Here is a 24374-nt window from a genome sequence, read left to right on the forward strand (position 1 = left end):
CAGCAAAAGAAATATAGCAAATAGAATTTCCTGTTCCTAAAACTGGATGGGAAATTGAGGTTTTTAGAAGTGCACGGATTTTATAGGAAATTTGTATAATTTCAGTACATGACTGTACCCTTAACAAATCTGTTATAGAAACAGATAAGGAGAATGATAATCAGCCTTTGAAAAGCTGAAAGCAATTGGAATAAACATACTGGCACTGGCTGCTTTTAAAATGACAATGGATTCTTGTAATTTGTGGGCAGACATTGTCTTATTGCAAGAAGATTAGTCCTGAGTTTGGAAACCTTTGGGGTACTTTTCCAAGAAATTATACCAATATGAGAGGAAGTTATCTACTGTAGAAAATAAAACTTTGGGGTTATTACTGGCTCTTCAATGGTTTGAAGTCTATGTCTGATGTGGGTGCAATGGAACATTAATCTATTAATGCCAGAATCTGCTGGCATTCAGGGAAAAGTTTAAAACTCAAAATGCAAGACTATTCAGGTTGAGTCTATGGATACAACCATTCAATGTAAAGATGAATTGCATTCTGATGTTTGCAGATGCCTTCTCTCAACGTAAAATGTTGAAGTAAGGGTTTAAGAGATGTTATAAGATTCTATCAGACTTGAACAAGAAGGCGGAGTAAGAATGATTGGATATAAGTCTTGTTTTCTTCTTGTCTGAATGTAACATACCTTGTGATGAAATGAATTTTTTAAACTGAATTTCAGATTTACCAAGGGTGAAGACATACAAGGATCACATACTTTTTTTTTCCCTTTATAGTCAGATTATACACTTTAAAACCATGCAAATTCATGGTTCCAGTTTTAAACATGTTTACCAGAACACAGAGTTATACACAGTGTATAATGGAGTATAGTGACAGCAAAAAGAGATACCACAGAGTTGATAGGTTCTGAACTAAAGGGGATAATTGCTTGAAAAGAACATTAACCAGTATCATCTTGAATGACTCTTGACCAAGTCATCATGGCTTGTATGGACCTAGTACATGAAACAAGTACCTAGCCTGAAAGAGAAATAATTGTGTGGAGGTATCATAAAGTTTACTACCATTAACAGCTAGCTATCTTTCACTTGTCTTTCTCTGTAAATCCCCCATCGAAGGGGGTATAAAATACCTTCAAAAGATAGTGAAACTGACCCTGATGAAATGCATCCCAGGCTACTAAAAGAGATGGTGGGAGTAATAACAAATGCACTTCTGGTAATTTTCCAAAATTCCCTGGTTTCTGGGGCAATTCCAGCAGACTGGAAAATAGCAAATGTGATATCACTGTTTTAAAAAGAAAGTAGACAAAAGATGGGGAATTATAGACAGGTTAGCTTAACCTCTGTAGTGGGGAAAATACTTGAGTCCATTATCAAGGAAGAAATAGCAAAGCATCTAGCTAGAAATTCTCCTGTTCAGCAGACGCAGCATGGGTTCACGAAGAGCAGGTCATGATTCACTAATCTATTGGAAGTCTACGAAGACATTACGAACATGGTGGACAATGACGACCCAGTAGATGTGTGTACCTAGATTTCCAAAAGGCATTCAACAAAGTGCCGCATAAAAGGCTGCTGCGTAAGGTAAAGATGCATGGCGTTAAGGGCAATGTATTAGCATGGATAAATGATTGGTTAACTAACAGGAAGAAAAGACTGGGGATAAGCGACTGCTTTTCTGGTTGGCAATCAGTGACTAGTGGTGTGCCTCAGGGATCAGTGTTGGGAATGCAATTATTAACAATTTACATAGATTATTTAAAGTTGAGACCATGAGTAGTGTGTGAAAGTTTGCAGATAACACAAAGATTAGTGGTAGAACTAAGTGTGTAGAGGACTGTGAAACTTTGCAAAGGGACATGGATAGTTTAAGTGAGTGGGCAAAGGGCTGGCAGGTGGAGCCATTTCCATGATCAGTTAAGAGTGAACAACAATGGTATAGGTCTGCAGTCACATGTACATTAGAACAGGCAAGACTGGCAGAAAGTTAAATAATAGCCATTAAGAACAGCAGTGTTATAGTAATAAGAAGTTAAAGTTCAACAAGAGTTATGGCCACCATGACTGAGGCTAGCTTTTAATTCCAGATTTTATTAACTGAATTTAAATTCCATCAGCTGCTATAGTGGGATTTGGACCCACGCTTCCAATGCATTAACCTGGGCTGCTGGATTACTAATCCAGCAATATTACCATTGTGTTACCACCTTCCCAAGTTTATCAAGTTTGGGGAAAAATGGCGCTCGCAATAGTAAATCACCGCACTTCTATATACAGGTCATTCTGCTATATTGGGGGACATTATTTTTATAGCATGATCTTTTAAAGTGTATACTGGTTGTAACCCGGGTCTGGCCCCATCAGTTTAAATACTAATATGTGATTTTTTTTTTATATAACGTGGGGTTGCACGAGAATGGAACTACCGCGTTAAAGCAGAGCCGACTGTATACAACTCATTGAGCATGGAATGCTTGTTCATTTCCTGAAAAAAAAAAGAAACAAAGTGTCTTTTTTGTAATTTGGTTTTGATACAAATGTAGAGTCGCAAGGCCAGTCTGTTGACTGATCATTGATGCTTTGAGGATTTTCACTGCCTGATGGGCACTCTGTAAGTACAAAGCTGAAACACAAATCTGTTAAATTAGAAGCTTCTATCTGACTGAGAAAACTTGAAGCCAGTCCATGCCTAACAACCTACTCTGAAAACTCTGCTCACATTTGATAGGAGTGACAAATACCATCACAACAGCTGAGACAATCCATAACAGTCTTAAACAATGAATATTCCAAATAAACATGGCAGAAAAGTGCAGATTACAGAGTGACATGTTTCAAATAATGGAAGTATTGTTTAGGTTTGCAGAGGCAAACTGTTTCCAGTTGTTATTGAGCACCAACTTTAGAGTCAAAAGTGTGACTGTCTGATCCGTATGGTTTTATGCAGCACTCTGCAATGCCCATGTGCAACAGACCAACAAGGGAAGTCATGTAGGAGCTTTTAAACCTGCAACAGAGTAGCTAATTAAGGTAAAATTCACAGACAACATGGCAATTTAATAGTACTATGACAGCTTCCTCAAACTTCAAAGATAGAGCATTTAGAATGATCAGATCTCATGAGTATCATGCTTTTGGTAATAAATGCTAAATGCTTAAACATGACAAATGACATGTACAAGAGTACATGTGATTGGAAAAGACACAAGGAAACTCTCACCATTCCTTGCACACTTGAGGTTAAACACACAACTGCTTACTACTGTCCTATTTGAAGCAAGTAAATGTTGAGAGTCTTAAGTGTTTTATTTTTTAGTATTTTTTAAAATGGCTCCGCATTTAGGTTGACTGAATTTCCGATTAACTGAAAGATTTATACAAGCATTGCCATATACATCACATTCCCTGAGTTAGTCTGAAATGTAATCAAATCATTTTAAATTGAATTGGAAGTTTTTAGGTATAGCAATATTATGGCCAATATTGAAGTGCACAGACAAAATATACATTAATAAAATCAAATTCATACTGCTTATATGGTATAACATCTCGCTCCCTCTTTTCCTCTGCCATTGATACAAGTAAGTTTTCTACAGGTCAAAGCCTATTAATGAAATAAAGATTTTGCATAAATATAATGGATCAAATAAGGGTCAAATCTGAATACAATTGCTGTGATCTTTAAATTGCCAAGTTTTAAAGGGTTGCTCCACAGCTGCCACCATTACTTAAAGGTTTCTACATCCCCAGTGTGTTCCCAGCTGGCTTTATACTGGTGAAATACTAGTTCTGCCCAGAGGGACCAATCCTGCCATTACTGATCATCATGTTTTCTGTCTCTCACCAAATGTACTAAAGATCATTGGAAAAACAATGAGAAAACTCTGTTCAGGTGCTGTTATGGTTTCATTGTAATAGAAAGTGAATAGGTTAGTATTTACCCATGTCCATATATTGACCTTCATTAATTATGGGAATTTAAATGTACTTTGGATAAAGGGGAAAGCAGTGTATAGCTCAGAGGCCTATTGAACAGGTGCCACCATGGCTTGGTTGCAGGCTGGAATCAAACAAATCCCGTATTTGGATTCTATCTTGAAGCTAGACCCAATACCAGCAAGACTTGGAAGCAACACTTCATTGACAGCCTAGTCAACGCAGACATCTCAGAGGGCAACATCTATAACCTCGCAATTTTTAATTCCCGAGATATTATAGTATTAGGAAAGCTAAGAAATGAATTGCACAGTCAAATTCAACAATGTTGAGGAAATTGTGATCTTCAAAGAGCTGTACAGCATGGAAACAGGCCCTTTAGTCCAACCTTTTCATGCTGACCAAATGTCCTAAATTAATCTCGCTCCATTTGCCAGCACTTGGCCGATATCCCTCCATACTCTTCCTATTCATATACCCATCCAGATGCTTCTTAAATGTTATAGTTATACTACCCTCCACCACTTCCTCTGGGAGCTCATTTGATACATGTACCACCTTCTGCATGAAAAAAATTGCTCCTTCGGTCCCTTTTAAATCATCCCCTCTCACCCCAAACCTATGCCCTCTAATTTTGGACTCCCTCATCTTAGGAAAAACACCGTAGCTATTCATCCTATCCACATCCCTCATGATTTTATAAATCTCTACAAACATCACCCCTCAGCCTCTGATGGCCCAAGGAAAATAGCCCCAGCTTATTCAGCCTCTCTATAGCTCAAACCTACTGCACCCCCCCCCCCCCCCCCACCGACTGAAAGAAAACCTGGCAATATCCTTGTAAATCTTTTCTGAAAGCTTTCAAGTTTCACAACATCCCTCCTATAGCAAGGAGGCCAGAATTTCACTTTTCTGTTTTGGGATATCCACTGTTAATATTAATGTACTCACCCCAAGGATCTTGTGCATTTGTGAAGACACTCTGACATTTCCAGAAATGGTATAAAATAATGAATTCATGAGCCTCTGTGCTCACATTGCTTTCCATATCCAATCTAGCAATCTACAATACTCACTTTAGGATCTTTTAGAATCACATGAATCTCAGATTAAAACTCTGCATTTTGAAATATATTAAAATACAACTATTTAAATTGTATTTTTCTTGTTTCAAGAAATAAGCAATATAAGTCAATGGTCCAGTGCAAATCAGACTATGCGGGATAGATGTTTCTCCTGATTGGGAAGTCTAGAGGTAGGCCATTTAGGACTAAGATGAGGACGTGTTTCTTCACTCAGAAGGTAATCAAGCTGTGGAACTTGCGACCACAGAAGGCTGTGGAGGCTCAGTCACTGAGTATATTCAACAAAGAAATGAATAACATTTTAGATATTAAAGGCAACAAGGGTAAGGAGAATATGGCTTCGAGATAGAGGATAAGTCATGATCATATTAAACGGTGCAGCAGGCTCAAAGGACTGAATGGCCTACTCTTGCTCCTAGTTTCTGTGAAGAAAACGTTGACAACCACTGACAAGTGGTTTCAGTTGTTAAATCCCTTTTCAAATGGAGTAGTAATTAAGGACTTCTCCTTAATATTATACTAAATTATGAAACTGTTCGGCATTATGAGTGTTTCACAAAAGTATTCATGAAAACAAGTATTTATTTACAAGTCACAAACAGGCGTGGTGAACTTTGTATCATTTAAAGCATTCCTTCTGTTCATACACTCTTCCCTGTTGAGATAGTCAGCTACCTAGGCTCTGCATTCATGGGGGCCAAATCTATCACAACCTTCACCAAGTATGCTTCTGACTGCCTGTAGAAACACTTTTACATTATTTTTCAGACTCCCCAGAATGTCTCTACTGATTACATAAATAACAAACTGAATCGAGCTTGAGGCTGATTGACATTCGGTGGGAAAAGACACAAGCTCTCCCTGAATAACAATAGAATTGATATTAATACTTTGAGAAGTATGGTATTTACTCTGCCTAATCAGAAATACTTGACACATTTTGAAAACAAATTAAAGTACTGCACTTATATAGCTCATCATGTCATCAAGATGTCCCAAGGCATTTTACAGTCAATGTAATATTTTATTTCAAAATAACTGTAATGAGCATAGTCAAAATTATTGTGTGTCCAGGGAACAATAATAAAAACAAGGATTAAACAGATAACCTAAGCACTTATCAACATCAAATATATCCTCTGATGTGCATGATACAAATTCCTTAAAAACCACTGCAAGGTAGTTTGATAAAGCAAAAGACTATTTTCATGCTGGAAGACATAAAAAAAAACTTGCCATTGAAGTTGAATGTCAAAGACAGCAGGATTCTTAGGCGCAGCGTGTGAAAGTTATCTAAGTCCCTTATTTATGTCGCTTTGTGACTAACTCTAGATATGGGAGATGCGTTGGCGACTGGTGCTTTTTACAGTGATTTCTGAAGAGAACACATCAATAACTGAAAAAGTCATTAGCCTACTCTCTCGATGAAAGGAACGTTTGGTTGCAGAGTTCTAAATTAGCAGTTAATGGCTGCACAAAAGTACACTAAAAACTTGTTAATTACTGAACCCATTTTATCAAAGCATGTTACATAATTAAAACCCTGTAATCATTTTTACTGTTTGGTACATAGTTTCTTATGTATTAAATAATGTAACTGCATGTTACACAATTAACTGAAATGTTACATAGTTGTAAAAGATCCATTGCCATGTCTTGCTTTCTTGCTGACTTTGGACTGCCATTAATGTAATAGAAATGAACACAATATATTGTATACTGTTTTGTAATAAGGATTTATCCTTTTAAGACCACAGGCTCAGGATTAATCTTCTGAGCTGCTCCATGCTTCTGGGATTTCAGACGTGAGATGTGGATAATAAACCATGTAAACTCCTTGTCCTATTTGTATGGCTTAACCTCATAAGGGGCTGTAAACTGAGCCCCAAAGTGACAGAAATGAGCCCTATTTTCTACAAATGCTTATCAAACATGACTAATAATTTCATCCACCTATGAAAGAGACAACTATCTTTTGATGGGTCTTCACTTAACAACTGCTGCACCACATCACACCCCCAAAAAGAAAATTTCTGAATTCTTAGCATGTGCCAAGACCGTACTGCAGGGTCACATCGCTGTCAACAGTAAAAAGATCACAAGCTGGAAGAAATAATCTACATCAAGGTCTCGAATATGCTTAATTGGCAGAAGGAGTACTCAGAATTTTTTGCATATAGTTCAACAATTTGCATATGGTCTACATAAAATCAACACCTTCGAGTAAAAAGTGAGGTCTGCAGATGCTGGAGATCAGAGCTGAAAATGTGTTGCTGGTTAAAGCACAGCAGGTTAGGCAGCATCCAACAAACAGGAAATTCGACGTTTCGGGCCAGAGCCCTTTTCCTGATGAAGGGCTCTGGCCCGAAACGTCGAATTTCCTGTTCGTTGGATGCTGCCTAACCTGCTGTGCTTTAACCAGCAACACATTTTCAGATAAAATCAACACCCACCAGATTCCTTCAAAAAGGATTTCTGTTGTGATGAATTCACAGTACTTTCAAGTGCTTTGTTCAGTATGTTTATATTTGTTAATTCTTTAGATTTAAGTGAATCATGCTGAAAGATATCAAGGATCCTGGGAGATAGGAATTATGAGGAGTGTCAAGGTTTTGAATGGGTTTGGAATAAAACCCTTTGATCATCTTCCGCTAAAAGGATTGCTGAATGAAAAAAGTTGTAAATGGTGTAATCAATTTATTTTGTCCATCAAAAACATCTTACTAACCCTGAAGGGTAGGAATTAGAATGTATTTTCCAAGCTTAAAGTGTGCATGATGCTAACTAATTTAGTGGGATTATCTGCATCCAAACGCTAAGTTCCACAGACCCCTTTTTGCAAAGGTGCCTCAGACAACTGCCTAGAATAGACGTTAGGCCTGATTTTGATTCTCAAAGCATGATGAACTTTATAACTTTAACGAAATTCTGCTTTCTAAACAATTTATGAAAATCAAAGAACTCAGAAGATGAACTGATATGTCAGAATGTCCTCTGACATGCCACAAGATTTAAGGCTGCTGTTCCGCAAGGTCTTCAGACATTGTGGGAACATTGGAAAGCTGCTTTAGCATCAAAAACAGAGAGGGAAGGATGGAAATTTATAGAAAAATCTGGTTTGCCAGTAGCCAGAAGGACTGTTTAAGATGAGAAAAGTTTGGAGGGGGAAGAGTCTCCAATTACTCATGAAAGATAATTACAGATGTACTCTATTCCAAGACACGGTTAATCCTGTGTTTTGGGTGTCATCAGGCATTGTTTGTAAAGCGGCATTATTGTTACAGTACCTTTTACTGAATCATTAGTACAAAAGAAAAGCACAGTTGATGGCAAAGGGAGTAAAATCTGAACAACAAAATTTGTTTGTGACAAGCACGACATATACATCATTCCTCTACCCACTACTGAGTTTCAAGTACCTGCACAAGTGTGTTGTCCCAACTCCTCACTCATTACAAATCTCTCCACTGTAGTCTCATGGCTCAACTCACAAACTTGTCTCATGACTGTTACTAGAGGTAGGATATACAACTCGCACTGCATGAGCTTCCTGAAAATGGGCCCAGATAAAGTGATATTCAGATTTACCCCAGCTAGATATACAGAAATAGACTTGGTAAAGAGAAGCAGATATAAATATTATTTGTAATGACAGTTTAGCAAAATGAAGCTTGGAATTTGATGAAGCAGTGAAGAAGCTTCTATAGTTTATGCCATTTCTCAAAAGTTTATTTATATGAATATTAAAATATTGATGCTCCTTCTAATAATGCACAGATCCACCTATTAGTAGCACAATCACTTGCCTACGTGTATCATTTACAGGAAGTGTTCTGAAGGAATTCCAAGAGATGTTTGCAAAGTGTGTGATGCAATAACAAATAGTAGAAAACATTTTCAGAATGTGCAGTGTTTCCTAAAACATGGGATTGAAATAGAGGATTACATCACCTCACTACTTATGGCCCAAAACTCTTCAGAAAATGCCAGGAGTTCAGTTAAATATGGTTTCTACTTCTATTAGGTTGATGCAACACAGTGAAGGCGTGGGTACAAATCCCAGGTGGAAATTGGTGGGTTGCAGGTGCAAGTTTTAGACAGTGAGAGCATGTTTGCTGCCCCAACTGAGGAACATTTTTGTTTGCTCAAATTAAGCTAAATTAACAGTATTAGAGTAACACTGAAACGTTTCAAGAACTTCACCTTGGTAGTACAGTGAAGATGAATTTCTCTAGCTACATTACTTGGACCACTGGAATGCGCATATATGGTAGGTCCTATAAGTCACAATAAGTTGAAGTGTACACTACATTAATCACCTTCAGCGGAGGACTTGGATGAAACATTGGCTCCCAGCCTTTCACTGAATTGTCCACAGCAATTAACAACTAGAAGACTCAGACATCTTGTAATCAGACACTAATCATAGATCTGGAGGACAGTAACAAACTTTGTCTTGATTGAAGAACATTTTGTTTTTATATTGCCTGTTTGTGATTGTGTTTACTTTCAGTTGAATTCCAGAACTCCTGAGTTTTTTAAAAAAAGATATCTTGAATTAGTTCTGGAGTACTTCATCTTTCCTTTGGAAATGAAAAATGTGACCAGTATGCATATTCATCTGGTGTGTGAATCATCATCACATGATTGGGATCCTTCCATTCTCTCTTCTCAGTCTGCTTGGTCCAGTGATACAGCAGACTAAGGTACTCCTGAACCTTTCTAAGTTTATGCATAGAGTTAACAAAATATTTATATGCTTTCTGGTAACATACTAAAGAGGTACCAACATACGATACCCTGTACTCAAAAGTTGTGCATACAGAGGGTGAACTCATCTTTTGAATACCTTGATTTATTCTCAAAAGAAAGTTCAACTTGAAGAGGTAGGAAGAGATTAGGTGGCATGCACATGTGCAATTTAAGCTTGTGATTTAATGAAAAAAAATATCCACCATTAGAGAGATCGTATGATTCACTCACTCAAATCTTCAGTCTGAGTTAGGTGGCATGATACTTGGTGAACTACAAATGCTCTATAATTTCATCTTTCTCCTTTCCTTATATAACTTTAGCACAGTGAACGTCCCAAAGCACTTCAGCAGGAACGTTAGAACTTAGGAAACCAGACCCTCTAACTAACACCTAGCCACTCAAGTATGCTAATAAAAGTGCTCAAACATGTATGTTTTAGAGTGTCTTAGGGAAAGTCAGAGAGCTATAGGGGAGGAGTTCTAGACCTGAGGGCCTAGACAGTTGAAAGCATTGCTACTAATGTTGAAATGACAAAAATCGAAGATGTGTAATATGTCAGAATTTGAAAAGCACAGAGACTTCAAAGAGTTGTAGGACTGGAAGATGTTAGAGATGGGAAAGGGCAAGGCTACAGAAAATTAAACATTTAATAAGCTGTGTTTTTATACCAGTTTTGTACAGTTCCAGATAAATACCTGTTGCAAATTCACAGTGAGGCCAAAATGAAGTTGCTGAATATGTTAAGATTGCGGCTGGGAATACCTGGGAATTAAAATAAAATATTCCTAGCTGTTGATCTTAGTGAATCCTGCAATTTTATCAGCTGTGTGAAACCTGTGAAGGAGCCAGCTGCACTAACACGGCATGCAGCCAATATAAAAGCTGCTACTGAAGCAATATTTCAGGAATTAAGAAGCACACCACTTAGGCTGATTAATACAGTTGCTTTAAAACATTTAGTGAAGTGAGGAAAAGCAAACTCCAGAAGTACTTCCCCATCTATTAGGATTAAGAGCCATGGGGGAGGTTTCCAGCAGCTGCAACTACAGCTTGTGGAGCCCAGGGCAGGTTTAGAGAAGTGCACTAAACATTATTTACAATTCCCTGTTGTTAGCATTCTAACAAAACTAAAAGGTACTTCATCCTATTTTATTCCAGTCAACACTTTGACAAAGAAATTAAAAGATGAAGAAGCCACAGCATTGGTACCTATTCAAGCTGCTACAGCATGCTGAGCAAGGAAAAAGAAAATTCTGTAGAACTAATCTCCATTTTAAGACTAGCATAAGGGAATTTTCTGTTATGCTAAAGACCAACAAATAAAAAAAAAATAATGTCAATGCTGGAAATCTGAAATAAACAAAAAATGCTGGAGAAACTCACCAGGTCTGGTAGCATCTGTGGAGAGAGAAACAGAATTAAAGTTGAGTCTGCTAAGACTTCTCTTCAGAACCTAAAGCATGAACCTGTTTACTAGTGTACTGACTGCTGCTCTGATGACCATAAAGAAATAGAAGCAAAAATTAGATCATTCCGCCCATCATGCCTGCTCCACCATTCAATCATGGCTGATAAGTTTCTCAACTCCATTCTCCCACCTTCTCCCTGTAACTCTTGAAAATGGTGAGCCTTTCTGCCTCTGGCTAGAGTCAGCTTTGTTTCTTTGCTCATCCTGTTGGCTAGCTAGCTATACTGTGCAGCAGAATTATGCAAATAGTGTAAAATTTAATGCCTGTACCAGACTGGTGGTCCATGGAGGCCTGCTGCCATGTCCTGTCCCAAGCTTGATGTAGAGTGATATACCTCACCTTATGCAACCATTTGTCTCTCGCGAACAAAGAGATATGTCTGCAGCCCGTTATGGACTATGGCTAATTACCTGACACCTGCAATGCACGAAGAGACATACAAGAATGAAAGTCTAGTGTACTAGCTCAAAATGGATGAAAATCAAAAGCAGAAAACCTAAGAATGTACTAATGAAACAGAAACCTACAACAATTTAGAGATCTTCTAATGCAGTTCTTCAGTTGTGCAAGTTCAATGTAAAGAAAATCATAACTTATTCACCTGAACAAGGGAACTGAATTGAAAGGGAGATCTCTTCTTTAAGGAATACACCAGCACCATGCAAGGACACAAGTGAGAGAGTAGCAAATTCAAATGATCAAACGGTAAGGATGACCAGTCATTCTGCTTGTTGCAACAAGCAAGAACAGTTTTGAGCTCCCACTGAAGAATCCTGGAAACATGGCGCACTGCCAGTATACCTTTACGATTGCTAGCTGAGTGTACTGAAACTTAATTTTTTTTCCTTTTCGTTTTGTTGACAAACTGAACTGAAATTCAAATTTCCATCAGTTAATTTGAACCATTAACTTCATATTCCTTATTTGTACTAACATACTCTGCCACCTTTTCAGAACTCAAGGTGGAAAAAGGAGAATTTTGGCTGTTGAGGGTTTAATTTATGAAACTGAAAATAAACATCAATACTACAACTGGATCAAGCTCATTGGCAGGGACCAATTTTTCTTTATATACCAGGTAACACTGCAGCCATGTAGACAATGAACTTGCCATAAGGTCAATTATTCCTTTCCTCAGATGCTGAAAGCTGCATTGGTGTACTGGAAGTAATGTTAAATTTCATTGTTGATGTCTGCCCTCACAGGAGAAGGTTCTCAAGTTGAGATTTGTCACACTTTGTAATTGTTATAGAGCCCAAACACAATGAATTACTGTTACAATTATAGCCAAAAGATTTCCAACCCCTTTGCATTAGTTTCACTGATGACCTATAATTGAGTCTTTTTTGAAAAAGTGGGGTACCTACATTCAAATATAAATTATACAAATTTCTGGTGTCAAAGGTCCAATCCTGTCTCTCCAACACAAGGGAGGAGGATAGAGGGCATAGATCTTCTATCAGTTGTGGAAGCACTGGCGACACCCAATGGCTCCCTTCCCAGGGAGACCCAAGTATGAACATAATTGTGGAAGTAAGGCGGTCAGTTGAGTCAAACAATCACCCAGACTGCCAACTGCCTAGATCTGTGGGTAGCCATGTTGCCCAGACACAAGGGCAGTCTTATGAGATTCTCCAATCTGCCCACTTCTCTCCACCTATTTTTGGATGAGACTGAAGTACAGCTAAACTTTTAGGGGCAGGGACACAAATAGTGGAAGAATAGCTAAAATCTCTCACACTCCAAGAGAAACACAGATGCATACATCCAGGCCACAGAAATGATAACCGGCCTAGGAGTCTCAAAACTATTTAAAAATATATTGTAAAAGACAACTGTATGCTACATTCTACATGCTAAATCCCCAAACGGATACAGATTTACAAAGGGCTTTAAAACAAAAGATCAGGTCTGTTTTGATGGGGCATTTTAATATTCCTGGAATTCAGTGACACAATGCTTCACATTTCATTGTGATCGGAAATGCACCTGAAAAATTTATTGACTCAACATGCTAATAAGCTTAATTCTTCTACCTCAGCGGAAGCGCTTTCAAACTTTAAAGTTCTAACAGTACATGCAATAAACAATCTAAATGAGTGTTTATTAGCTCTATAAGACAGATTACTGTCATGTATGGATGAAGCACAGGCTGACTTCAAAAACCTCATCAATCTCACATCTTTAGTCAAGGATACAAGTTGCTGAGTGAATTAAGCTCACATGACTAAGCAAGAAGCCTTTGCATCAAATATTGCTATCAAAATTAAAATATAAACTGTTACTTTGACAACAGCAAATGTAAATCAGTTGTTATTTGCATACACAATTCATGGAATCAAGTTGCTCAATTCATTTCAGTTAGAAGTTTCACACATATCTATTGATGGCAGAGAATGAAAGATCTGAGTTATTCTTCTAAAGATAATTACATGTTATTTTAGAAGAATCAGTTGGATGGACCAAACAGTTTCTATTATTTTTATGCATCGTTGCTTTCCAGATTTACCCATATGCTGCTCAGAGAGGGAAGACCTATTCCTCAGGCTTACAGCAATGTGTCCTTTATGTCTATTGCTAGCAATGCAAACCAATGCCCAGGCAGGATTAACCCATCGTAATTCCTTCCTGCCCTAGATACTTACACTGTGCACTTCAAGATGTGAGGTTCAGGTATGACTATAATAGAAGAGCAAGAGGACTCATCATGAGGACTTTGAATGCTGAAATAATGGAGATGGACTTTCACTAGAAAATTTAAAATGATCTGATTGAGGTCTGTAAGATCACAGAAGAAGACATTGCCACATGTAGGAGAGAGTAAAACCAGGGGTCATAAATATAAGACAGTGTAAGAGGTAATGAATTCAAGAACAAAACGTCTTTAACTGGAGAGTGGTGTGGACTAATAGCCTATGTGTATTTAAGGAGAAGCTAGATAAATGTATGAAGGAGAAAGGAATATAATGTATTCATGATAGGCTTGTGAATCATATACAACATAAACATCTACATGGTTTAGCTGGATCTGTTCTGATGAAAGACTGTTGATCGGAAACATTAAGTCTGTTTCTCTCTCTACAGGTGTGGTCAGAATTTCTGAGTATTTTCAATATTGTTCTGTGTTTCTGTGCCTGTATAAAAAATTATCCTCAACTTTCCAACTCAAGCATTTAGCTTCACTATTTGAATGCTCAGTGCTACCATAGTGAGCAACACTTTTAAATAAAGACTTTGTCTATTGTGCCGTGACCAAACCATGAAGTAGCATGGAACATACACAATGATGTGCCTGACATGAATAAGGTGGTTTGGTGGTACTATTTGTAAGTGTCACCTCGAATATGAGCTGTTAAACCTGGAAATAGAATTATATGTACACATGCAAGACAGAGAAACTGGAGGTGAAAAAATTAGATCTGAGTAGATTGTGTTCTGAATTGGAAGCCAGTAGGAAGGACAGTGCCTGAGCTTGGGAAATAAACCAAGGAAAAGCAGCATCACAATCTGATTTGACTTGGATATCCACTGTAAGTTGATATTCTTTCAGTAATTCTCTGGAGTTACAGTGTCAAAAAAATATTGCAAATAGTTAAGAAGCTGCTTGCATGGGGGTAGGCCAGAGAAAAAAACTGCCATGTGATTTATTTGGGGTTGCCCTGACTGCTACTCAAAGTCTGAGTTTCCACATATGTCTTCTGACACATTTAGCTTTCATTATAAATTTATCTATTTCAAAGAATCAAAAGTGAATGAAATAGGTTTCTCTATAAACCAGACAGGACTTCCACTTCATTTGTCTTACCAATGTTTTCTGCTGGTGGGCAAATTTACTCGGTCATCAGTTATTGGCAGTTCTGATCATAGTCAGTGTTGTGGTAGACTAAGAATTTGACTGCATCAGAACAATGAACAAAACAACAAGCAATTAGGACACATCAATAGTAATCTTTTAATCCTTGGGGAGCCACCAGTTACTGAAATATGATACATAGAATCTCTAGGGAAAAGACAACTATCATTACCTCAGTCTATACCCCTCATTATTTTATCAACTTCTACCAGATCGTCTCTCAACCTACTATGTTCCAGTGCAAAAAGTCCCAGCCTATCTAGTCTTTCTTTATAACTGTAACCTTCCATACCTGGCAACATCCTGGTAAATCTCTTCTGAACCCTCTCCAGCCCATTAAAATCCTTGTTATAGCTTGGCAACCAGAATTTGACACAGTATGCCAGAAGAATAATTCCTTGAAAGTAGAGTCTCAAATAGATAGATAGTGAACAATGCATTTGGTATGTTTTCCTTTATTGGTCAGAGTATAGAGTACAGGAGCTGGGAGATCATGTTGCGGCTGTACAGGATGTTGGTTAAAGCAGTTTTGGAATATTGCATGCAATTCTGATCACTTTCCTATTGGAAAGATATTGTGAAACTTGAAAGGGCTCAGAAAACATTAACAAGGATGTTGCCAGGACTGGAGGATTGGAGCTAAAGGAAGAGGCTGAATAGGCTGGGGCTATTTTTCCTGGAGCGGAGGCTGAGGGGTGACCTTATAGAGGTCTATAAAAGCATGGATAGGATAAATAGAGAAAGTCTTTTCCCTGGTTGGAGGAGTCCAGAACTAGAGGGCATAGGTTTAGGGCAACTTGGATGGGCAACAAAACGCTGGCCAGCCAGAAACACCGACATCCCACAAATGAATACAAAAAAAAAACTAGGCCTTCTCATTCATTGATGGTGCTGCACTCTTTTGAACATTGCACTTCCAAAGCTTAATTCTCCCTTTTTGATTTTTATTCTAATAGAATGTGGTTACTTCAGGTTACATGCCAACAGACAATCTATATGTAACAAAGGTCCCTCCAATGCCTGCTGCACAGACATAAACCAAATAAAAACCTGTATACTCTCAACATCTAGTCTGTTTAGCTGAGTAGCTGTCAAAGTATCCATGGAGAAAAGACAGCAAAGTGGATCATGTAACTCCCTTAATAAAATACAAATCTGATTAAATGCAGGAATTGTTGGTAAATTGGGAATTTCTTAACTGTTGTACAGTCATTGAACAGGAATACTGAATACCACACTTGAATTAATAAGCTTTACAACATTTATCATGATTCAGGAGCCTTTAGCTTCAACGGAAGCATTAAAGGATTATGATGGGGTGGGTCATGGCTTGCTATTTGTTACTGTTAACTAAATCAAATTCTCAGGAAGCTAAATTTTTCAGAACAGAGTGATTTGTTTTTAAAATTAGATCATAAAATGCAACAAAACCAAAAACAATTTCTCTGCCTTCCGTGAAATGAGGAATACAGTGGCAAAATTTAAAATGTTTCAAAAGTGTTTAGTATTTGGCATTAAGCACCAAAAGGGTTAAAAGTATATTGTTTCTTTGCAAAGCTTTGTCCATTCACCAACTACATACCCTTTAAAGATGGAAGAAGCTATTTTCTCAATCCCTCTCTGATGGGACACAACAAACCTTTTGAAGTTCAGTTCTATAACACAAGGAAGAATCCAAGCCAGGAATCCAATTTTAGGAATGCTTTATACCTACTAATTATATAAAATAAACCACCATGAGTCAGTCAGTGAAAATAAAGATTTCACTGTATGTTAAACTCTTATGATAATTCCAAACTGTAGCTGGAGTGCAGAACTCCATGATTGAGTGATACATTTTGCCTTTGAACAAAGGCTAGAGTTGAAGTCCAAGAATGGAAGCTAGAAGACAAGGATTTTGTTATATTAGTGTGGATGATTAGAAACAAATGATTTAAAAGTGTACCTGAGAGAGTTTGCCAGTCAGGCAAATGCTGGAAGTGAAAAAGTAAAAATGAAAAATGATGGAAATGCACACTGATTTTGTTAGCATCTCAAAACCAATGGGGAAGATTAACAAATCTTAGCATCTAAAGAAAAAAAGATAGTTTATCAGACCCACCTCAGAAATGTCCAATGGAATGAATGCATATAAACTATAAACAGGCGGGTCTGTTCAAACCCACTCTATTAAGCTGCAATTCAATTCTCCCAGCTTAGTCATTTTAAACATGTTCACAGTTTGTCTTGCCTACCCTGTTTTGTTCCAGGTATTCAGCACTCATTGCCTGAAGATGCTCTTTCTTACATCTCTTCAGAAAGCATTTCTCATGGGTTTTGTTTACAAATACGCCCATTGTTTAAGTGATGGAGAATAAAACTCTATTTTACTTGGTCAAGAAACAAACTTGGGTGAACAAACAAATTTGTAACAAACAAATGCTGGGATAATTTTTCGACCAATTTCCCCTTACAGTCATTGGGAATTTAGTTCATTATTCAGCTGAGATCACAAATTCATTTACGAATGGCTAACATCTGCCCGCATCCAATCACACAGATAATGCAACACTATGATAAACAAATTTGAATTACTTATTTAGAATTATTTTTGAAATCCATGTGACAATTTTATTTTTGTGTAAAATGATTGTTGCGCAAACAGCAAATACAACTGTACATGGTTTCAAAACAGCAAACCAATTGCTTCATAACAGCAGTATCAGACAAAATCCCAAGTCACGTAAAGACACATTAGGCCAGGTGACCAAAAGCTTGGTCAAAGTGTAGGGTTTAAGAAAAGTAAAAAAGGAGGAGAAATAGAGATATGTGCATGTGGAGGGAGAGAATTCCATAGCTAAGGGCTCATGCAGTTGAAAGTAAGGTTGCCAACAGTTGAGAGAAGGAAATCAGGGATCCAGATGAAACTAGAATTGGAGAAAGATACTATTCAACTGCACAACTAGTTACAAAAAAGAACATGGTGAGATCATGGAGAGATTTCAATATAAAGGTATCAATGACAATAATAATTAACAATAATAAAGCTTGTGCAGGAAGACAAAGGGATGAATATTAATTTGGGCTGATACAGCTCTACATATTTGAATGGAAATAATGATTGTACACTGGCACAGAATGCTAGTGTGCCTAACTGTTAAACTGCACAACTGCAGCTTTGTACTATCTACTGTTGATATGCCAAGTTCCTCATGACACAGGAATCAGAGGAAAGTGATAAGAGGTTCTTCTGAATTTTCTACAGTGGAATGAACAACTCAAAATTCAACATCTTTAATGTACCCAGCAGCAGGACTGAGAGAGTTCGACACAAAAAAATAATGAAACAATGATGCACGGGGTAAGAAAATCTAATCCACTTGTTCTTTAAGACATTAAGCAGCACACTAATTTCAGGTTCAGGATTGATTGCAAGTGTGAAAGTCTCCTCGTCATGTTACGTAACAAAAAAGGCAGTAAAAGAAAATAACATGCATTTATGAGTGCCTCAAGTTCCTGGGATGTTTCAAATTTTTTTCCCATGTAATATATTACACTTTCACGTGAAGATATTTTTATTCAGGCAAACCCAGCAGCCAAATTGCACACAGCAGGTTTAATAAACAGTGAATGAGGTGATAAACTATTTAATCTGTTGAATGAGGGAAGAACTTTGTTTAGGATAATGGGATAACTTCCTACTCTTCTGTGAATGGCATGAAGGGATTTTTCACATCAGTCTCCAGATTCAGTCTTCATTCAACAATTCATGCAAAGTTGATGCCCCAATCCCCTGTTTGTTTATACCCAGAAGTAAACAATCAATGTAGAAAGACTCATTTTGAAAAGCAAGCTTTAGAGCAAGGTACTAACTTGACTGGAATCCGAGGAGAAATATTAGGGCTGGAAACTGTATTCACAACTTGAAGGATTTGCTCAAGAGCAGTTAGACCTCCACCAACTTGGAATCCGATTTGATCTGCATTATTCTGCAATAGAAGGAAAAGGAACATTAGTCAGAAACCTCACATTGTCATGTACTCAAGCTCCACTCACTAAGCCTCTTCCCTTTCTAATGAGATTTAGATGACAAATGGTCGACAAGAAGACCAAGAGTCCTGCTGAAAGAAGAAAGGAGCTAAGTTATTCACAAAGACAATTACACTCCCTCACTAGCCATTCTGAATTTCTTGTTCTTTTATTTGCAGAAACAGCACAATCTATCATTTGAAGTCTTTCAAATGTTGGTGAATCCAAACGTTTGTGCATTAAATGTGACCATTAGGTCACCTATTGCTCCAAGTACCGTCGGATAATGTTCACCTATTGACCTGGAAGTAGATCTACCACAGATTTTTTTGTCTGTAAGTGGTAAAGATTCTGCATGAAATAGGTTTGTGTTTATCAAACTGTCACGAAATGTCCACTGTAGAAATATATCTAAGTGATTATTAGTACAAATTTAATAACAAGACTTCAGGCATAAGAAAAGTGAAATAATGTAACTGTTCAACAAACAAATAATGTATATGGTTAGACCAATATGTGACACGTTATATTACAACTAATTAGTGCAACATAATTGGCTAAGTCTCTATTGCCATGTTTATTAACACAACTGTTTTTCATGAATTCAAAATTTATGGAAAAAAAATTGGAATTGTGTGCCTTTGAAGAGGAAGTGCGTTACTAACTAATAAGAACAGGGCCTCAGCTTCAGATCAACACCACATTCCTTTTGGCATATGGTTTAATTTTTACAAGGTGAAACATGTTATATCTTTTGTTGATTTATTGTTCTTTGTTATAACATTCTAGGTTATAATTCTCAGGGCTGTAGAATGAATGGCAAGAAACTCTTAGCTGGCACGTGTTACATAGAAAACACCATAATCAAAGAGATACTTGGTTTTCAAAGCTGATGATTAATTTACGACTACAATCCAAAACTCAGCAAATAAATTATTTTGAAAGTCGTGAGTAATGTGTGTCCAGTATGTACACATCCTACTTAAGCTTGAGAGGCACTATACTTGAAGAAGAGAGCTATTCAGAAAGCCGGGTGACTGAAGTCAAGTGAGGTCAGGACAACATCTGTAAGGTTGACAATGAACTAACATGGTGATTGACACATATTGGTGAGGGACTGATTTAATTTGATTTATTACTGTTACATGTACCTAGACACAGTGAAAAGTTTTGTTTTGCATTCAGTACAGACAGATCAAAACTATACAAAGTGCATTAGGGTAATAGAGAGAAGAATACAATGCTGTAGCTGTAGAAAAAGTGTACAAAGAGGAAGATCAACATTAAATTTGAAATTCAGTGGGAAAGCAACTTTCTTGAATCTGCTGCTATGGTATGCCAGCTAAACACAACCAACTGACCTTAGTCTCTGTCCCTCTATTTATTTTTCTGTTTGCTACTAAACCAAGTGTAATGTTTTCAAAATCATGATATTATTGAAACTTTGTTACAGCTGCCATTAACCATTTGTACCAATACCAACTTAGAATCGAAAATCAATTTAGAACAAAAAGCACGGATGAAATGCTTCACTTTCACATATTGCACATTATAGTGGAGCATGCAATAAACAGTTAATTGTGCTGTTGCACTTTAATAGCTCAGCTATAAAACAGTCACTTCAGGTTTATCATTCTTAAAACAAGCCACCTTCAAAAAGCAACAACAGCAGTTCTAGGTCTACTCTGCCAGATGCACTACTGGGTGCTCTTGGCATATTGAGATGGCAGATCACCAGCTGCTACACATCTAGGAGTACAGGGCAGACAAAATGTGCACAGCTAAGCAGTGAGGCAAGAAGGTGCATCAAACAGAAAAGCAGTAGTTGCAACATAAAAATAGGCCATTTATCCCAACTAATATACATTTTCCTCTTTATATATAAAATAATTTCAAACATATTTATGCATTTCATTTTCAAACTCCCTTAACTGCTATTCTTTCGCCCCCCCTCAAGTAAAATTCCACAGGCAAAACACTTCTCGTCTTTTCTAAATCTCAGATTTAATCTTGTAACCATGGCCCATTGTTCTGGGCCACTCAAATACTGGAAATAGCTTTAAGATGCTTTTATGTTATAAAAAGGCAGCTGATGACACTTGTTCAGTTTTCCCAAGGGCCAATTTATATTGGCCCAGAGGCAGAAGAATCCACTTTATGACTGGAATTGTCATGGGAATCACTGCCTTAAACTTCCGGATGTAGCTGATGGAGATTAGCAGAAAATGGAAGCATCAAAAAGAGTAAGTGGCATAAAGATGCTAGTTTTGTACATTTCCCTTAAAATGGCAATGGTAAAATGCTTGCATATGGAGGTATCACTGACCTGGTTTTTAGACTGGACAGTTTAGTTTTGAGTGCCCTGTTAGGCCATTATTCAGTATTATTTAGGACAGGGCTGCCCAAAACATAGTTCAGAATCTAAAATGGGATGTGAGCTAAAGGTTTGGGGACCTGAGCTCCAGGCAGCAATGGGAGAACATAAAGGGGACATGAAGTAGCTTTGACAAATAGGGTTAAGGAGAATTCAGAGAGATTCTATGACTACATTAAAGTCAAAAGAGTAATAAGGGAGAAAATAGAGCCCCTTAAAGATCAATGAGATGTCAATGCATGGAACTAAAAGAGATGGCTGAAATACTAAACGAATATTGTGAAGGAGGACTTGGAAGCTAGGGAATTTGGAGAAATAAATAGTGATGTCTTGAAAAGGATCCACATTACAGAACAGGAGGCCTTAAAATGCATAAAGGTAGATAAATCCCAGGATCTGACAGGCATAACCCCAAACTTTGTGGGAAGCTAGGGAACAGATTGCTGGGCCCCTTGTTTGCATTAACAACAACCAGCATGGTGGCTGTGGTTAGTAGGGTCCCAGGTTCAATTCCAGCCTCGGGCGACTGTGTGGAGTTTGCATGTTCTCTCCGTGTCTGCGTGGGTTTCCTCCGGGTGCTCCGGTTTCCTCCCACAGTCCAAAGATGGGCAGGAATGGTGAATAGGCTATGCTAAATTGCCCATAGTGTTAGGTGCATTAGTCAGAGAGAAGTGGGTCTGGGTGGGTTATTCTTTGGAGGGTCCGTGTGGACTGGTTGGGACGAAGGGCCTGTTCCTACGCTGTAGGTAATCTAATCTCCAAAACCACCATGGTTAAGGTACCAGAAGACTGGAGGGTGGCGAATGTGCTGGCATGATTTAAGAAAGGTGGTATGGAAAAGCTAGGGAACTGCAGAAGGTTATCTCAGAATGCAATGGGACCTTGATCAGATGGAACAATGGGTTGAGGAGTGGCAGATAGAGTTTAATTTAGATAAATGTGAAGTGTTACATTTTGGTTGGGAAAATGTGGGCAGGACTTATAAAGTTAATCACAGGGCCCTGGGGAGATGTTACCAAACAAAGAGACCTTGGTTGCAGATTCATAGTTCCTTGAAAGTGAAGTGGCAGGTAAACAGGGTGGTGAAGAAAGCCTTTTGTATGCTTGCCTCTATTGGTCAGTGCACTGAGTAAATGAGTTGGGAGGTCATGTTGCAACTGTACATGATACTGGTGAAACTTTTAGGTAAGATGTTGTGAAACTTGAAAGGGTTCAGAAAAGATTTGCCTGGATTGGAGGGTTTGAACAGTAGGGAGAGGCTGAATTGGCTGGGCTTTTTCCCTAGAGGGTCAGAGGCTGAGGGATGACCCTTACAGAAGTTTATAAAATTATGAAGGGTATGCAAGAGGGTGAATAGCCAAAGCCTTTTTCCCCAGGGTATGAGAGTCCAAACCTAGAGGAGATAGGGTTTAAGGTAATTGGGGAACGACTTAAAGGAGACCCAAGGAGCAAATTTTTCATGCAGAGGTTGGTGGACTCGCTCTTGCCAGAACATGTAAATGCAAAATATTTGAACACAACATACGGACACGTGACACCAAATTTAGATTTGTAAAACACAATTCCATTTTTGCCTTTTTATCTCCAGTTTTATATTGTGGGTTCATTCATGATCAAGATTCCTCAGCTTTTTAATTCAGCTCCATGAACAAATTGAATACACTTAATTGTTCCTTCCACTGTCAATCCTCAGTTTTAATTTCCCACCTTTGACAATCTCACATTCAGCTACTGGAGCACTAAGCTCTGGGATGCTCTCCCTAAATCTGTCTGTTTCTCCACCCATCCCTCTTCGTTATTTTAACAAGTTCCTTAAAACTTATTTCTTTAACAGAGAAAGTTGCCCTAATATCCCCTCAGTGTGCTTGTATCAAATTTTCATTGATAACAGTCCTGTGAAATGCCTCAAGACACTTTGTGTGAAAGGTGTTATGTAAATGCAAGTTGAAGTTGTTCCACTCGGGTGCAATGCTGGATGTCAAGTCTCAAGATAACAAAAAACATAACAGATGAAAAAAAATAAATAAGTAAATTAGAATAAATGAGCCAGGTTGACATTCACTCAAATTGAAAATAAACTGAACACAATGACAGACAGGATGGAAAAGATTTAAACGCTGTAATCCCTTCTGCAGACTTAAGGAACTGTTAGAATTGCACAAGTGCATTTTTTTTGCAGGTTTGCAGTGTTTTCTTTGTAACCAAGCCAGCAGGAGGTGCATGAGCATCAAGTGGAACTCTTCTTTGTGTGGAAACGTTTGGGCCTCTATACTCTGTCACTTAAGTGATCAGACAGATGAAGTTGGGGGGGGTCACAACACAGGTGAAGCTGCAGCCACAAGGGTGCATCCTACAGTATGCCCATGGTAGACAGAATTGGAGCTGTTTCAAATGATTGGAATGAGGTAATTTCAATGAAACTGAAACTTGAAAAACATCGTGAGAGTAAGTATCAAACATAACATTTTTGAGGAATTGCTAAGGTAAAACATATGAACACTTTTGCTATTTTAGCAAAGCTGCCATTTTCATTTTGGTTTCTCAGGTGGGCTCATGCTTGATGTTCAATTGCAGTCCAACTTTATTTTTACATCAGTCTCCTTATTGTGTTTGGCATCATTTCTAACTCCAAGAGACAGCAGAATCCATTGGGCATTGACTGAGTCAAGAATGATTATCTAGAATCAGTTTTCATTTAGAAAATGATTGATACAGCATGTTTAAATATTCCGACAAAACAAACAAAAATAGACATTATGGGCATGTTATTAAATCCTGGCAATCATTGAATATTAGAAAGGCTAATTTAATATTTCAGATATCTTAACTCAAGAGACTCAAATTATACAGACGAATGCATTCACTGCTGGAAAGGTGGTAAAAGT

The 24374-nt window shown here is 37.8% G+C and overlaps 1 protein-coding gene across 2 annotated transcripts in view; it reads right to left on the reverse strand.

The window, feature by feature from the left end:
• The window catches only part of scaper (S-phase cyclin A-associated protein in the ER), a 324173-nt gene that overhangs the window by 103832 nt on the left and 195967 nt on the right, over positions 1-24374 (reverse strand). For both annotated transcript variants that reach the window (XM_060853762.1, XM_060853761.1), the window contains exon 23: positions 18960-19075. In XM_060853762.1, coding sequence (XP_060709745.1) covers positions 18960-19075 — 116 coding nt within the window. The remainder of the gene's footprint in view (positions 1-18959; positions 19076-24374) is intronic.

Source organism: Hemiscyllium ocellatum, chromosome 42, assembly GCF_020745735.1.
Source record: "Hemiscyllium ocellatum isolate sHemOce1 chromosome 42, sHemOce1.pat.X.cur, whole genome shotgun sequence".
In the NCBI taxonomy this organism is placed as follows: domain Eukaryota; kingdom Metazoa; phylum Chordata; class Chondrichthyes; order Orectolobiformes; family Hemiscylliidae; genus Hemiscyllium; species Hemiscyllium ocellatum.